Source organism: Megalobrama amblycephala, linkage group LG3 (assembly GCF_018812025.1).
Source record: "Megalobrama amblycephala isolate DHTTF-2021 linkage group LG3, ASM1881202v1, whole genome shotgun sequence".
NCBI classification, from domain to species: Eukaryota; Metazoa; Chordata; class Actinopteri; order Cypriniformes; family Xenocyprididae; genus Megalobrama; species Megalobrama amblycephala.
In genome coordinates, this window is record NC_063046.1 from 9,089,172 (window position 1) to 9,107,618 (window position 18,447).

The window sequence follows — 18,447 nt, forward strand, 5'->3', positions numbered from 1 at the left end:
TGCATGACTGTTTCGCCAATCATTCTTACATATTCGGGTCTTTATCGACCCGGATCTATATCTAACACGGAAGGATCTCTACCAGTCGCGATAATATAAAACTCTTCTGATATTAGAGTAACAATTACAGAAGAATAAAATAAAGCATATTTTGTTACCTTTTGGAGCTTGAAAGGGCTCCGTTTGAGCAGATGTTTAATGCCATCACCACTGTCCTCGTCAGAGCTCATTTCCCAGTAAATTCAGCAAATAATAGGCTAGTTTTATGTTTGAGGTCACGAATATGAGCCCATTCGCGATCTCAAACGTATTCTCAAAACTATATAATTTTCAACATCTTCAAAATCAATATTTCGATCGCTAACAGCTTCACCAGATCCATCCAGTGACAGTTACAATCATATTTGATTGCGTTCAGTACTTGCTCTGCAGTAAATTGCTGAGCCATTTCATGTTTTCTTATTTCGTTTTTTGTCTGAATGAATCGTCACTTCAGCATTGCGTTTCAGACATTGCCACCTTGTGGAATAAAGGTAAATTGCACTTATTCCGTCATCTAAGATTCAATTATTGTTGTGCAAAAAAAATAAAAAATACTTACACTCATACACATCTCGGGTCATTTGCGACCCTATACAATTTTTACAGAAAATGAATACAAAAATAGGCATTCTTTTATAATTTTATGATTTTTTTTCTTGTCATATTTTTTATAACAAATTGATTGAGGAATACCAAGAAGGTTGATGTCTAACTTTAAAAAATGAATGAGGAGGAGGGTAGTGAATGACGTCCCGGGTCACTAAAGACCCGAGGTATGCATTTAAGGGTTAAAGGAAAGGGATGCGGCGTCGTGTTTTCAAAATCGTTTGAAACCATAATCAAAAACGAAACTGAAAGACAGCCTTATTCTTAAGTAATAGGTAATATGTGGATGTAATATGTGGATAATTTATTCGACAGTAATCACTGAGAGAGCCATATAGTAGCCTATATGGTCTATGGTTCTCGATCGTTTTTTGTAAAAGGACTGTGTGGTCACAATTATGAATATGCAACTACTGTTTTTAGCCTTATTTTTACAGTGGCCAGAATAATTATAACAACAACAAAAGAGTGAATCGTGGTTAGCAAGCAAGCGGTGTCAGAATGCCCATCTGTCAGTCAAGACCGAAGCAACATGCAAACCCATATAGCGACTCATTATGGCAACAACATTATGGCAGATACGTAAAAATAAAGAGGAATTTTGAGCGATTCGTTACTGTTATATTATGTATTACTGGATCCTGTTTGGTCTTCACTTGAGTGACAATCTACAGTAATTACCCCCTCTGGGACATGAGGTTTCTGGAAATCACTTAAAGAAAAAGCATGAATCATGTTGCATCCTCAAGAACTTGATGAATCAGACCAGTGCTGGTTAGTGTTTCCAGAACGGCAGCAACTTTAAGTGGCACAAAAAGCTGCCCACTTATGTCAATCACAGGCATTAGCAGGGCGTCTTTCTGAGAACTAATACAGCAATCACAGATGGACACGTCCTAAGCAAGAGATACAGATATTTCTCTTGATTCGTGCATAACAAAATGACTTCAAAAACGTTCCTATCGTTAAGCAGCACACTGATTGCTGGAGGATATTCTGCCTCATGTAAGAAAGAAACTGAAAGGGTTATGGACAGAATTTATTGAAATTCTAACAAGAGCTGTTTGCTTTCTCTCAGTGATAAGCCTCAGGCAGCATTCAGTGCTCCAAAGCCCCCTCATCGAGTATTTATATGACATCTGAAAGAGCAGGAATTAAGAAAACACAGTGTGAATGTTTGATAAGTGTAGGAATGATTTAAATGCATCAGATGCTGTCTCTCTGAATAAAGCATAACATTGAAGTTTGTCATTAGTGCTGTTTTGAATAATGCTGCTTCTCATAAAACTTATCCTTAAAAAGGTCATATTGGGAAAAACAAAAAATCTTGATGCTTTTAAACTAAACCGTTTGATGTACCAATTAAAAAGTAAACCCGGCTATCCAAGAAACCTTGACTAACATTTTTACCGGTCAAAAATTGTAAAAATTTAAGTCAGCATAAATTACAGTACAATTTTCTTAAAATAAGTACTTTTTCGTTATGGTACAGAGAATAAGGGGGTGGGTGCTTTATTGGAATTTATTTTTATTCATTTAGTTATTTCTCCATTCTGTCTTTTGATTTGTGGTGAATTTCTGAGTGTTTGGTATCATGAATTATAAAAATAAATGCTGTAATATATTCATTTCTCCAATAATGTAATGTCTGCAACTACTAGTCAAAACTCCAGTAATTCACTGCAAATAGCTATATGAATCTAAATTAAATATTTCTCATATTTGCCTTTGATGAATCCCCCTATCTAGACACTGTAACAAGGTCACAGACACATGAAAACAAAAATGCTTTTATTTTTAATTAATTAATTAATTAATTATTAATTAAGCGTTTTGCACCTTCTCTCTCTCTTGTGTGCGTGTTTTCTTAGGCTTTAATAAATCTCTTGGACTACCCGTGGAATTCTATCTAGCATTTAAAACCGGAGAGCTAAAAAGAAATGCTGATTTGATACATGTTACATAACCGTATGCGGCAAGACTTGAGGAGAATCAGACAATAATTACATTCTTGCCTCCAGCACTGTGTCTGATTGAGCCCATTATGCTAACCCAGATTTTAGGTGACAGTGGCTCACCTCTGTGATTATCTGTACTGCATATTTAAGATTAGCTGTTGTGTACCTCAGCTCTCTGTTTGCCACGGTATTTGCAGATGTATTTCCTAGACTCTTAGGGTTGTGATTGAACCCACGCTGGTGCTTTGGTCTGGAGAGCTTCAGGAGATTATAATTGTCTGTGGTTATTGATGAGATTTCCTTCCCTTCAGGCCTAACAGACGCAGTGAAGAACCAAACTTGGCACCCTGCATTCATTTGTCTGTAAATTCATTAGGATTCAAGACATACAAACTATCTATAAACATGCATTATCACACTGGGATATAAGAACGTTTTTTGTTTTTTTTCCACATTAATCCACCAAAATGAATTTATGAGGAACAAAATCCCTATTTTGGGTCTGTTTTTTTTTGGAATAAATTCAGTTTTACAGAGAGATTATTTGTTAAATTTGCACATCACTATTTGTCACCAATATGCAAGAAGAAATCAGTTAAAGAATTCCATTGTCATATTTATATATATAAAGGAAATAGAGAAGCAAAATACAGATATTTTGTATGTTTTTTTTTTTATATTTAAACATTTTTTTTTTTTTTTAGCAAAATACAGTTTACACACCATTGGAAAGTACTCCAAAATGTTAATTTTGGATAATATAATGTATTTGCTTCAAACCTTTGGTATAATCAGTTGTTGGCTCTCATTACATTACATTATTGACTGGTAGTTGTGTTCTTGACTAATTGAAGAACCTGATTGAGATTGGCTTATATAAAAAAAGGCTCTATTTTATTGCTAGTGAAAGGTCTATGGTCTGTCGTCTGTCAGATTCTCATAGGAGTTTACATTGATTACCATAATAGCCAACAATAAACCACACACTTAAGTTAATGCATCTCATAAACTGAGATTGATTGATATTATTATTACAAAATGGATAGTTCCGGTCCTTGATTCTGATTGGTTTAGCCACAATCAAAGCCGTTGTAAATTACTCTACAAACATACACCTGTGACCTCATTAAAATAAATATTCTTATGGACTAACCATTTTACAAAAGCAATAACCACCGTGAAGTCGTGGTTTACAGTGCTTTCAATTTGATAAAAATAGTATGTGAAACAATGCATGTTGTATGAATATTTCAAACAGTAGTATGATGTGTTGTTGCCACATGACCATGTTCAGTTCAACGAGTGGCATCCAAATTATGAATAAAAACAGCTATTTTGGATTCAAGAAGGTCATGTTAACAATTGTTGGACATGGTCACTGTGTTTTGTCTTTGTAGGACAGTGTTGTACTATGTTATCATGACACACACTCTTAAAAGAAAAGGTTTTATATATAACTTCCTTTTAGGGGTTCCCATCATGATCATTATGATGTAGTTTTAATTCTTTGACTTTTATAAAACTTTACCAATTAAATGGCTCATAAATACACTTTATCACTAGAAGAAATTGAAATAACCCATTAAACATGACAGAATTAGGCAATCAGTTAAGATATTTATCCTTGTATAGAACCTTTTTGGCAAAAGGTTCTTTAAAATGGAGTCAAGAACCCTAGGGTTCTATATAGAACCCCTCTGAATCTATTTTTTCTAAGAGTGTCAGTGTAGTCACTGTCACTAAGTCAGTGGTAAAATGACTAGAATTATACAGAATTATAACAGATATCTATAAAACCTTAAATAGTCAGCTTTATCAGATCATTTACAAAATTTAGAATCAGTATGTTGCCGACATTTGGTCTACAGTACAGCCAGTTCATACAGTACAGTATGAACTACAGCGCTAGCACTGAACAGTCCAAATCTTTTTTCGCTGTATCTGCTTGCCGCTGTGTGTTTTGTATATGGCTCGTTGAACAGAGTCTTTTTGCACTGTTGGATCATGAAGTCATGGGGCCGCAACATAGCCTGATCGATAGCAGTCTTACTGTCAGTATCTGAATGATCACATGTTTCTGCGTGCTCCCTGCAACTCTGTAATAAAAGGTAAATATTTAATGGCACCTGCTCAATCGTGGCCCACCACCCACTGCCCAGGATGATGCAACATTATCAATTTTTATCCCACCTCCCTCTGTTTAAATGGTTGGAGTCTGGCTGATGAAAGTGCCTCTTTATTTTTTCATTGCAGTTCACTTCAGGAGATTGTGTGCTACTGTGTAGGCCAGGAATCAAGCTGAGCCAATGCTTGTACGGTGCTTGCTTAGATTTTCTGATGTACATAAAGCTTTCGTTTTTTCTTGTCAATTTAGTCATGTCTGCTATGATTCTGGTTTTTAGTCTCTTCAATATAGTTGCATAATGTTCTTTACCATTAAGTTAAGAACATTCTGCAACTATATCTTTTGTTTACCCTTGTTTACATATTGTTTGAGAACTGATGTGGTTTGTACTATACAAAGACAAACAAACATCATTTTTCATGATTCTTTTTTGTTTTACATGAATTAATTCCATTCATTTATAAGCCTTTTTATGGCAATTAATCACATTTCTCCAAAAAGTAATTAATATAAAAAAGTTAATGTAGCATTCATGGTGGTATTTGCTGTTTTTGTATTTAATGTATGCTAATTTCATGCTATGTACTAATGACAGTTACCATTGAGAATAATTGTTGAAATTAAGGAGAAATAAAGGTAACACTTTAGTATAGGGAACACATATAAACTATTAATAAACTCCTAATTTAATTAATAGTTAGTAAGGTCTGATCGCGCTCTGACAGCGGCAGTGATGTCTCGATGTCTCATTGAAGTATATGCGTGAGACATCACTGCCGTTGTCAGAGCGCGATCAGACCTTACTAAGCGAATTCTGAACGCAGTTGGACATAGTGGTGTATTAGAGTTAAAAAATTATATAAATACTGTTCGGTTTCTCGCACAAACCGATCGTTTCGTGTCTTAGGACATCAATGTGTCGTCACGAGCCGCAGGGTTTAATTTGGACTTGTCTATGCAAGTTTTATTTACTCTTATAGTAGAAGTTCCCATCCACTAGCATTATTTGACTGACAGACGGCAACGGTTGGAGTTAAAAATCATCATTTGTGTTCTACTGAAGAAACAAAGTCACCTACATCTTGGATGCGCTGGGGGTAACCAGATAAACATCAAATTTTCATTTTTGGGTGAACTATCCCTTTAATATGTGCTTTATAATTACTAATAAACAGCCAATATCCTAGTAATATGCATGCAAATAAGCAACTAGTTAACAGTGAGAATTGGACCCTGAACTAAAGTGTACAGAATAAGCTTCTATGATGCATATGGTTTAACATTCTAGTTAAAATATGCTCCTGCTTGTCTCCCAAAGCATTTTATACAATCGTAAACAAAATAAATGATCGGCCCAAAGGAGGAGTCATACATTTTCCATAGCCTACTTCGTGAAGGATCATCAATAACGGTGGTATGTATCCCTCAGAGTGAGATTTGATGGGAAACACCAGTGAAATGTTTAAAATTGAACTCTCAGATTTACTTTGAGCCAAGAAGCAGCATTTCTTACTAGGACCCTAAATGTCAAACACAAAGATGTGTGGTTCTGTTTATGGGGTGTGTTTACTTTACCTACTTTACCTACATGTAGTCACCACAAGCAAGTGTAGAGACTTCACTAGTTCAGGGAAACGCAGAAGATTGCAAAACTTCATCAATCTGACGTTAATGTATATTTAAGACATTTAGTAGATATTCTTATCAAGATTTCACTGAAATGCACAATATGTAATTAGATATTAGACAATATGCTAATAGAGGTCGCTTATTCAAAACAAAGAAGAGAGCAGTGGGACTTTTATTATGCTGCATTCGCCGCTACTTCTACTTCTGCTCAAGCGTATGTGGGGTAAAGCAGCGCTGTTTATCATATTAGATACATTTATGTGTTGAAAGTTGTTATAATACTACTCTGCGTTCGCTCGGCAGCAGCTATGAAACACTTGTTGCACTGCAGTAAGCTAGATTGATATTAGACATGGTAAAACATGGTACAGTCGCAGTAAATCAAGAAAACGAGATTCAAACAATAAGACTATTTAACAATGATTAGTTTTCTGTCTAAAATGTATCCAAACAATTGCTCAATTGTCTAATAAAGCACACAATATATTGTGTTTCCATGGTTTCTACAAAATAAAACCGGAAATTGAGGGTAACGCGGGTATGATGTCATTGATAGGCGACGCACAGACACCTTCCATATCCTAGTTAAAAAGGGCTTATTTCTCTGGATTTAAACATTCTTGGAAACATCTGGGATAATGTAAGTACACAAGTCAAAATGTATAACATTGTTCTAGTGGTTTTTGGATATTTTAATCCAAAAATCTTACATATTGTGCCTTTAAGAAACTGGTGTGGTCAAATATACAATTTGGAAAGTTGTCTTTAAAAACAAAAAACCTTAAACCTTAAGCCTTATAATGTTTTAGCCTTAATAAAACCCCAATAAAAATAAACAAGCCATGTTACTTGTGCATGTCACTTTCAGTCTGGAGATTGTGTCTTGCCTGTGGCTCTGCTGTTATGGCACGACTTCACACACCTTGCACCTTGGGTTGTATTTGTGGGGGTTACACCTAGCAAGTCTGGGCAATGCTCCATAACCCTGACACAGTCAAGGTGAGAAAAGAAAAAAAGAAAAAACAGGTCTCTTCAACGGCCACTGACACAAGAGTTGGTGAGATTTATTGATTTACTGAAAAACTATTATTTCAGATGTTAACCTGTTGAAATTCACAGGATGTGACAAACTCGGTTCCAAAACCTAGTGAGTTGCCTACATAGAAATCATTTTAACCTGTTAACCTGCATCTCTATTTGCATTTTACTCAACTGAAGCAATCTCTGTGGTTGCCTTTGTCCATATAAGGGATTTCAAAAAAAAAAAAAAAAAGACCCTATAGGTCGTTTTTCAAGCACCTTATTATGACCTATATTTACATTTTAAAGTCATGCGCCCTCTAGCTGGCGTAAAAATAATGACAGTGCCGTGTTACGTCTGTCATCATGAAATGACGTCTGACTGTTGTTACCAATCAAAACGTGTTCATTTAAATGCAATGTGTGGACTTTTTACACCATTTTTCCTATTTTCATTTAGCAAAACTCTTTTTTTTTTTTTTATTAATGACTACACCCACCCCATCCCTAAACCTACCCTTAGTGATTTATAGTGCATATACACTTTATGAGCACATGCTTTCCCTGGGATCGAACCCACGATCGCATGATCACATGATTGCAATGCTCTGCCAATTGAGCTACGCAAAACCCGAAGTCCAACGCAGATAAAATGGAACAATGCATTAAAATGAAAGTGTCCTGTTGTCGATAGGGGTGCCACTTTAGCAAACACTCTTATGAGTCATATTTCAGGGAAGTGACAAACGACCTATATGGTCGTATTGGTTGGAGAACATGTTTAATGGAACGTTGTAAGATTTATGACTTTATGAATCTCACTTGTGGACTTTCTGCGCGAGGGCGCCCCCGGCTTCCAGTATGAATGAAGCAGACATTACATGAGAGTGTTTAGCACTCCATAATGCTCACATCGCCTGATATGGGGTAAAAATGGAATAAATATTACTCCTCTATATAGAAATTTGAAGTAAACAAATGAGAATACATCAATATTTCTCCAAATGTTCACGGTTTTGAACTTAAAACCCTGAGGGACATTTTTCCATTGGCTTTGTGATATTACTGAAAACAAGCTCTGTGTCCAAAAAAGTTAATTTATTTATTCATTTTCAGACATTTAACCAAAAACCATTTTAAAAAAAACAAACAAAACTTTTAAACTTCGGCACTATGGAACCGGAAGTTATTTTTGGGTTTTAGCACTCTTTCATGTAGATATGGCAGCTCATTAGGTTTTGCTATTGAGATTTTCATTAGATTATCAGTATTCCAGATTTCTGACAAATAGGATTCATTTTCACATTAAGTATTAACAGACAATTGCTCAGCTTGGAATGAATTCGGGGTAAAATGCTCATTGGGTGGGTTTACAGAAATTTGTCTTTGTGTTTGAATTACCACATGCAGTTTTTAAACATTTGAGACCAATGTGCAGTAGGCTACTTTAGTCCCTCCGTGTTGATGATTTGCTTGGTTGCCCGTGTTCAAACTGGTCCCCTGAGTGCATTTGAGAACAAACAAGAAATTGTGTTTTCAGGTAGGCTTCTTGAAAATTGTATGTTTACCGACAATTTCCTAATTCTTTAATTCAGCTCAATGGTTTTCTCTCCTAGGTGGCAATTTTTAGATATTAAAACACTGTCAATTTCACAATGAATAAATAAGTAAACTCAATGAAATTTTTTAGATGACTATGTAGAACTGTGAAGTCACTCGAAAGGATTTATTTTGTAAAAAATAAGCCTATGGTTGTTTAGTCATCCTGTTTAGCTGATGTTTAAAGTATAAAGTCTTTTTCATTCTATACAAAGACTTAAATGATTCAAAGTCATGTTGAGGTAGAATAGTTTTGTTTTTCTCCCAATGCTTCTCTATAACATTCACACTGCTTGTACATTCATCATTACTTTGTACTTGTTCTCCAGGTCCAGTGGCAGTCATCAGCGGGGAGGAGGACTCTGCAAGCCCTCTTCATCACGTCAACCATGGTATCGTCACACCCTGCTCTCTCGATGCGGGGCCTGACGCCGTCGTAATCGGCATGAGTCGCATTCCTGTCATCGAGAACCCGCAGTACTTTCGACACGGACACAACTGCAACAAGCCAACCGCCTGTGAGTACACTTCTTCATTTCAATGTGATTGGTACTAAAAAAACAATTCTCAATGTGAAATCAAATTGATGGAAGCTTGTTTCCACCACTGATTAAAAAAAAGTTAATTGTGACTTTATCTCACAAATTTTTTTTTACATCTCACGATTCTGACTTTTTTTTCTCAGAACTGCGGGATGTAAACTCGCAAATGCAAGTTATGAATGTACAAGCAGTGTGAATGTTATAGAGAAGCAGTGGGAAAAGTCAGAATTGTGATATAAACTTGCAATTCTTAGAAAAAAGACAGAATTGAGAAGTTTATATCTCGCAAATCTGACCTTATAACTTGCAATTGTGAGTTTATATCACGCAATTCTGAGAAAAAGTTTCAAAATTGCGAGATGTAAATTCGTAATTGAGAGGAAAACAAAGTCAGAATTGTGAGATAAAAAGTAGCAATTACTTTTTTATTTTTATTCAGAGGCGGAAACAAGCTTCCATACAAATTTGACCATATTTACAATACAATTATAAGGTTTGGGGTCAGTAGGATTTTTTTATTATTTTTTTCTTAAATAGAGAAATTAATATTTTTATTCCATAAGGATGCATTCATTTGAACAAAAAGTGGCAGTAAAGTACGGAAGAGGATTAGGGCCAAGCAATAATAAAAAAATAAAACCATCTCGAGATTAAAGTTGTTAAATTTGAGAAAAAACTCGTTAAATTTCGAGAAAAAAGTCAAGATAAAATGTTGAGAATAAACTCGTTAAATTATGAGAAAAAACTCGTTAAATTTCGAGAAAAAAGTCAAGATGAAATGTTGAGAATAAACTTGCTAAACTACAAGAAAAAAGTCGTTAAATTACGAGAACAAATTCGTTAAATTATGAGAAAAATGTCGTTAAATTTTGAGAAAAAAGTCGAGATAAAATGTTGAGAATAAAGTCATTAAATTATGAGGAAAAAAGTCGTTAAATTACGAGAAAAAATTCGTTAAATTACGAATTTGTTCTCATAATTTAACGAATTTTTTCTCGTAATTTAATGACTTTATTCTCATAATTTAATGAGTTTATTCTCAACATTTTATCTCGACTTTTTTCTTGAAATTTAACGAGTTTTTTCTCGAAATTTAACAACTTTAATCTCAAGATGGTTTTATTTTTTTATTATTGCTTGGCCCTAATCCTCTTCCGTAGTAAAGGAATTTATATGTTACAAATGTTTTTTTGTTTGTTTTTTTCAAATAGATGCTGTTCTTTTGAACTTTCTATTTATCAGAGAATCCTGGGGGAGAAAACAAACAAACAAACAAACAAACAAACAAAAACTTTATTACAGTTTCCTTAAAAATATTTCACAGCACAGCTGCTTTCTACATTGATGATAATAAGAAGAAATGTTTTTTGAGCATCAAATCAGCATATTAGAATGATTTCTGAAGGTTTTTATTGTATTTCGGATTTAATAAATGCAGCCTTGGTGAGTATGAGACTTCTTTAAAAAAAAAAGAATCATACTGACCCCAAACTTTTAAATTATTCTAATATCAAATTCCTGAAGGATAAAATAAAGGTTGGATTTGTCCATATTTAACCCAAATTTGGGTTGAAACAACCTAGCATTTTTTTCGAGTGTACTCTTGGCCTTTTAACTATAGCCTGCAGTATATCCTCATTATATAGCACAGTATATGAGTCACTATGAAGATATTTGAATAAGCACAATAGTGTTAAAAATAGATGACTTTTGGATACCCTGAGCTTGCACTTATTGCAGAGAGCATGAGAACAAATGCCAACACCATTGTTTGTACAAATGGCCATGAATGAATATGCAGAGCTCCTGCTAAGATTTATGAGATCATTTATATTTTTATTTGCTATTTTTGGGGCCCATTGTGACCGATGATTTCCACATTGACAATTACTTTTCTGGAGCAAATGCCTGTGTCTTAGTTTGGACCTTTAATGTAATTAATTGGAACAAATATACTTGTCACTTTACATAAGTGATTTTGTTAGCCAAATTTAGAGGTTAAAAGGGGCCCTGACTGATTTATGGCACATAGTATCGGATATATGGGGACACAGACTTGCACACATCAACACACGGTCTATTTATATTCCAGGCACAAAACAGTGGTCTATTCACAGGGTGCACTGACGGCTATGAAAAGGAATCCAAAAAGGCAGAGGACAATCACATTTTGCCCTCATGAATAAATTAACTCTTTATGCATAATGGATGGCATAAAATCTTTATGGCTGTAGATACATAACCATCATGGCCGTGCCCATATCTGACGAGTGTGTGATATTTAAATGACAGTTAGCTGCTTAAGAGAGGGTATATTTTTACTTCTCAGGCTCTGAGCTACTAGAAAGCACTTAATGCGTTGGCTGTAGTAAGCTGAATCATTTATATAAAGATACACCTTATAAAAATGGTCCAAGGATCAGCTCATGATTTTTTTTTATAGAGAATATAAACTAGAGTGATGTGTATCAGACCAGTTTCACCCAGTTAATACTGAGTTTACATTTGTAGACGTGACTAATCCAAATCCATAAAGCATATGCAATAAAGCAAGAATCCAGTGGTCCATGAGAAATAATATGTATACAGTGGCATAAATAAGATAAAGACTATTTTAGAAGCGTTAAGACTTTTCCATTGTGATATTTATCAATGTCATTATAATATCTCATAATTATACTGTATTTTTATTCAATATTTTTAAATATTTAAATATATTATTTACATTCTATTTTCACACAGTAATATTTTATACTGCATGTTTCAATTCAATCAATAATAAAAAAAAAACGTATTGTGTTATTTTACTGTTATACAGTAATGATAATATAATGCGAAATACACAAGAACTCAAAAGTAAAATGTCTGGACATTATGGTAATTTGTGGGGAAACATTTATTTAATCATCATCATTGATGCAAAGAAAAAAAATCTTAAAATAGGCTTAATTCTTTAAAGGTGCCATCGAACGTTTTTTTACAAGATGTAATATAAGTCTAAGGTGTCCCCTGAATGTGTCTGTAAAGTTGCAGCTCAAAATACCCCATAGATTTTTTTTTTTATTAATTTTTTTTTTGGGGGCATCATTAGAAATGCGCCGATTCAGGCTGCGGCCCCTTTAATTGCTCGCGCTCTCCGCCCCCTCCCGAGCTCTCGACTCTATCATTGCATAAACAAAGTTCACACAGCTAATATAACCCTCAAAATGGATCTTTACAAAGTGTTCATCATGCAGCATGTCTAATCGCGTAAGTATGGTATTTATTTGGATGTTTACATTTGATTCTGTATGAGTTTGAGGCTATATGCTCCGTGGCTAACGGCTAATGCTACACTGTTGGAGAGATTTATAAAGAATGAAGTTGTGTTTGTGCATTATACAGACTACAAGTGTTTAAAAATGAAAATAGTGACGGCTCTTGTTTCCGTGAATACAGTAATAAACGATGGTAACTTTAACCACATGTAACAGTACATTAGCAACATGCTAACGAAACATTTAGAAAGACAATTTACAAATATCACTAAAAATATCATGATATCATGGATCATGTCAGTTATTATTGCTCCATCTGCCATTTTTCGCTGTTGTTCTTGCTTGCTTACCTAGTCTGATGATTCAGCTGTGCACATCCAGACGTTAATACTGCCTGCCCTTGTGTAATGCCTTGAACATGGGCTGGCATATGCAAATATTGGGGGCGTACATATTAATGATCCCGACAGTTACGTAACAGTCGGTGTTATGTTGAGATTCGCCTGTTCTTCGGAGGTCTTTTAAACAAATGAGATTTATATAAGAAGGAGGAAACAATGGAGTTTGAGACTCACTGTATGTCATTTCCATGTACTGAACTCTTGTTATTCAACTATGCCGAGGTAAATTCAATTTTCAATTCGATGGCACCTTTAAGCTATATATATATTTTTTGTGTGTGAAATGTGACTTGGATGTGTTTTTGTGAAATGCCACCTTAGAGTTTCATTCATACAACAATTTTGACAATTAAAAATTTTACTTGCATGATTACGGTTTTATTTGTAGACTTCTGCAGTAGGATTGTTTGAAAGGAAGCTGTTGCACGGTTTCAAGTAAGCAAGTCCCTTGAGCCATGACATGCTGACTTTTCAGGAATCCTTAAGATGACTAATTCACACAAGCTGTTTTGCAATTACAATTGAGTTCTGCTGCATTTACATCCCTTTTCAACCCAACATGAGTTTATTCCTGAACTACTTAGCATCTCAGTTGATGGTTAGCACAGAGTTTTGCTTTACCTGTATCCAAGATCCAAGAATAATCTCTAGCATCTCATTTGCACATTGGATACCAAGTGTTGACTTTTCTGTCTTTTTGAACATTCGTTCACCTTGCTTTTGCCATCTAGATCACAAAACATAGGATTATGTTAACATAACACATTTATTTCAAAAGAGCAAGGAAAATTATCAGTTTTTAAGGAGCGGCTCCTTTAAGGCTTGTCAGTAAACAAGCCGCTGTTATGATTGGCTAACGTCATTGCATAGGAAACAGTATCAATGCCCACTCTCTATTGTACGTGAGTGTTTTACAGACAAAGCATTATGAAATCATTTACTTGCGGTTTGTGATGCAGCTGCTGTCAGATTCAATACAGTCGGCTGCTTCATCTTTTAACAAAAGTTTCTTTGTGAACTCTCCATTACACTGTGCCTCTTTTACAAAACAAAATGCTCCGAACAAACATACAATCCTCCGATGTGATCTGGGACGACTTTAAAATAAATCATCCACTTGTTTCCGACGCAGGGATCCTTCTGAAGTCTGTACAGAGATGCAAACCAACTGTTTAAACCGGAAGCGTCAAAGCGAATGTTCTTTCACTCTTTCATTTGTCCTGTTGTTGACAGACTCAAGTGTGTAGAGTATGTCAGAAAGTGAACGCACATCTGTGTACTGTATCAGTGTAGACAGCAGCAGTGATTATAATGGCTTCTATTTTCTTTTGACTTGACGCTCACATCCAGTGTAGGCAAATGTCAGCTGTTAAGTGCCTGAATGCCAGTGGGCAGGGCCTATGTTGCGATGATGAATGACTATTCGTCTGTATTTCTCTTGAGGCAGTGCAATTGTATTTGCCCATGTGACATCACAGATCTGGTATTATCAAAACGAGCCGTTTTTGGAGCTAGATTAAAGGGGGAGGGAGTCTAATGCTATCTAATGCATTCTGACTTATTTACACTGTTAACGAGTTAGATTCTCTTGCTAAACATGGCCAAAGTTTAAAAAAAAACGAGTTATGTATGACAGAGTAGTTCTGTGCCAAATACACTCCTTCAGAGTTCGAGTATGGCCCTGTATTGCTAATAAAGGGCAGAATTTCTTGAATTTGCACTTCTCCGGGAAGAACGCACACATCAACCAGAGAGAGAGAGCAAGAGCACGCCCATCAACACGCTTCGTTCGGGTTACGGCAGCCCTGCACAGGACTTGCTCGAGGAAGATTTGTCACTTTGTTTTTAGACCACGAAATCAACAATGTCACCAAAGAAGTGTGTTTTTGGTTGTGAGGGAAAGATAACCTTGCTTCCCAAAGAACCCAGTGTTAAGTGGAGCTGAGAGATGTGTGCTCACGCATTTCATTGATGCTCTCTCTACATTTGTTATTAAAATAACCATAGAAACCGCCTTAAATTAACTATCAAAATAAGGATAAAGTCGTGTCTGAAAGTTGCAATCACTTTTTTATTGGTTAAAATGAATGGAAAATATCTGGTGTTTTTGCACAAGCCCCTCAGGATCGGCACTTAAGGTTTTATAAAATATATATTCGACGGTGGATTTACAAATCGTTTGAAACTGAAAGATGGAGCGGTCACAGCGATAATGATCCCGGTCATGAGTCAGAAGCGCAGGTGTGAGTAAAACTGCATCAAATGTCTGTTTTGTTGGCAGTTGGTGCATATAATGTAAACAACACAAACGTATAATGAATCAGAAGTTATCCAGGGATAATGCGATAGTGTATTGTGTGTGTTTAAATACATTTGTTTAGCTGACCATCGATAGCTTCGCTATGCAAAAGCTGTGCATGCTCGTGACTCTTTAGCTTAGCTCACGGCACGCCTCCAGGAGCTCGGCTGTTTTCGGAAAGACTCTGTATAGTGTATCTGTCTTTTATAAATCTGATAAAACTAAAGACTCTTCAGAGATATGAAGGATGCTATACTACTCTATTGGTCTTCAAGATTCACATTGGCAGATTATTGGCAGAAACTGTGTGTTATGTACCCTTTAAATAAGTGCTTATAATGAGGAGGACATTTTAAGCTATGAACATTGCAGGGTGATTTAATGGTACAAAGACCTCTTATATGTCTAAAGATAAAGGCAAATTTGAATTCTTATGTCATGACTTGTATGTCAAGTGTATGATTTATTAATCATGCTGGGATTTCTGGCATAAGTCATGGGAAATACAGCAGCTGGATCGCGCATTATTCAGGTATCAGTATTCTTAGAGGAAGTGAGTGCACTAGCTTTTACATTGTGCTCCTTTGATCACAAAGGCTATAAAATCCTGACAGTGCATTGCAAATATATATAATTTTGAGCAGTGCCAGTTTTGGCACATTTATCAGATTGTCACATTATATTCCTCAATTGAAACAAAACATCATAAATTATCAATGTTGAAAAACACATTAGCCTAAATACTTATAACTTAATATGTTGGAAGTTTAAGTTGTCACATATGATTTTGTAGCAAGAGCCAAACTACAATTATATATGCAAGAGTGAAAAGAATGACCTTCTATTTTAAATAACCTGTCTCAAAGATACAGTTGAGAAAAGCAATTGTTTTATCGTACTCCCGCAATATCCGCTCATTTCTCCCTCTTCATCAGATTAGCGGCAATGGCTGCTGATATTTGTATCCAGCAGTGACCGTGTTTTGTGTCCTGTTCACATTGAACTGCTCGGGACATCTGAAGAAGATATGTCCATGCCGATGTCTCCTGTGTACACCTTCATTGTTCTGGACACAATTACTTCGATTGCATTGTTTCAAGGTAACATTTGATGACAAGCTGAATTTATCAGGCTAAAGAGTGAGAGGACAAAGGCATCCGCTCTGAAAAAGGGCATTGTAAATGAATGCAGGCAAGGTTTAATGGAGCTCTGAATGCGCACACCTTCACAAAGATTCTGATTCAACCGATCCATTGTTACTGCTCATAATTGGGCTTCCATCTCATCCAACCTCATTTGAAGTTCAATGAAGGGAGACACCGACACAAACCAGGTGCTTGATAATAACTGATCAGCTTTATATGTGAATTGATAAAAAATTTTTAATTTATATGTTCATATTCTAGTTTAAAGTTACATTAACTGTTTCCCTGCAAGCGTTTTTTTTTTTTTTTTTTTTTTTTTTTTTGGTTGCCAGCCACCATCGGCATTTTTTTACATTTACATTAAAATGTAATGGTCCCCAGAATATTGTGTTGTATGAATATCAGAACATGTAATATATATAAAAAAAAAACCTAAAAAAAAAACAACAACACAGAGCTGCTTTAAAAAAAAAAAAAAAAAAAAAAAAAAAAAAAAAAAAATCAACACTTGAATGTGGGCAAGTTTCATTTATAAAAAAAAAAAAAAAAAAAAAAAAAAAAAAACGTGCATAAGCAATGCTTTTATGGCTTGTTTCTGCTCCCTTTTTGCCTGTGTTTTGATCCGAAGATTCAGTACTCTTTCAGGATAACAGTGAAAATAGGGAAAGCCAGAAAATTCCAACAATGGCAAGGAAAGAGTTAATTACTGTTTAAGTTCACTGTATTTCCACTTTCTTAAATTTAAATTTGCATTTTATTTTTTTATTTATGCATTCTTTTTCTAGTTGAAAATCACATTATTTACATTTGTGAATTTCTTTGAATTTCAGATTATTTCAATTTTACATCCTTAAAATGTTCTGCATCTTGTTTTTCCTCAATTCAGATTCAGGACTTTAATTAGAGTTCATTCTAATTGGTCCTGATTGGTTAACCTCTGCATACTGGCCAAATGATGAAGAAAACAGTTTCTTTTAGAATAACCTGTTTTTACAGCTAATATTGCTATTTGAATTAATGGTCTGCATGGACTAGAGAAGTACTGAATCATGAATGTTAGCGTTTGTCTGCACATACTCTCATATTTTAAAATGAACTTTTTCACAAAACTTTTGATGCCCCCCAGAATAGTTTGTTGTATGAATATCTGAACATATCAAAAGAAAGAACAGAGCCTCTGCTTAAAAAAAAAAAAAAAAAATCTACAGTAGCTTCATGCATTCTTTTTTTAATCAACACTTGAATGTAGGTAAGTTTTATTTAAAAATAAAATTACATTTCATTACCCCCTGGTTTCACAGACAAGGCTTAAGCTAATCCTAGACTAAAATGCATGTTTGAGCTGTTTTAACGGAATGGAACTTGCACTGGCATTGTTTTTGTTTTTTCTAAGGCATGTTAATAAAAGCTACTTAAATGTCCTAATTGAACTAAGGCCTAATCCTGGCTTAGTCTAAGCCCTGTCTGTGAAACCGGGCCTACATTTGCGTAAGCAGTGCTTCAGTCGTTTGTTTCTGCTTCTTCTTTGCCTGTGTTTTGATCTAGAGATTCTGTACTCTTTCAGAAGATTCCCTCCAGGTCCGTTCACGACTGCTTTCCACTCATCATAAATGAAGGGAATTCCATCAATGGTGGGAAAGAGTCAATTGACAAAGCTGGATGAACAGCACTATTTCTAATCAGAGTTTTACTGCTGCAAACACACCTGCCTGTGTCTCTTTCCTAATTCCAGCCTTCAGGGGTTGATACATGTTCAGTCAGGATGAGGAATAAATGAATGACAGGGATATTGCTTTTTTAATTCAGAGGCTTTCCAGAACAGAA

General features: G+C 35.2%; 1 protein-coding gene across 2 annotated transcripts in view; it reads left to right on the plus strand.

Moving 5' to 3' along the window:
- The window catches only part of ntrk3b (neurotrophic tyrosine kinase, receptor, type 3b), a 153,839-nt gene that overhangs the window by 106,327 nt on the left and 29,065 nt on the right, over positions 1 to 18,447 (plus strand). For both annotated transcript variants that reach the window (XM_048183729.1, XM_048183730.1), the window contains exon 12: positions 9,309 to 9,497. In XM_048183729.1, the coding sequence (XP_048039686.1) occupies positions 9,309 to 9,497 (189 nt within the window). The remainder of the gene's footprint in view (positions 1 to 9,308; positions 9,498 to 18,447) is intronic.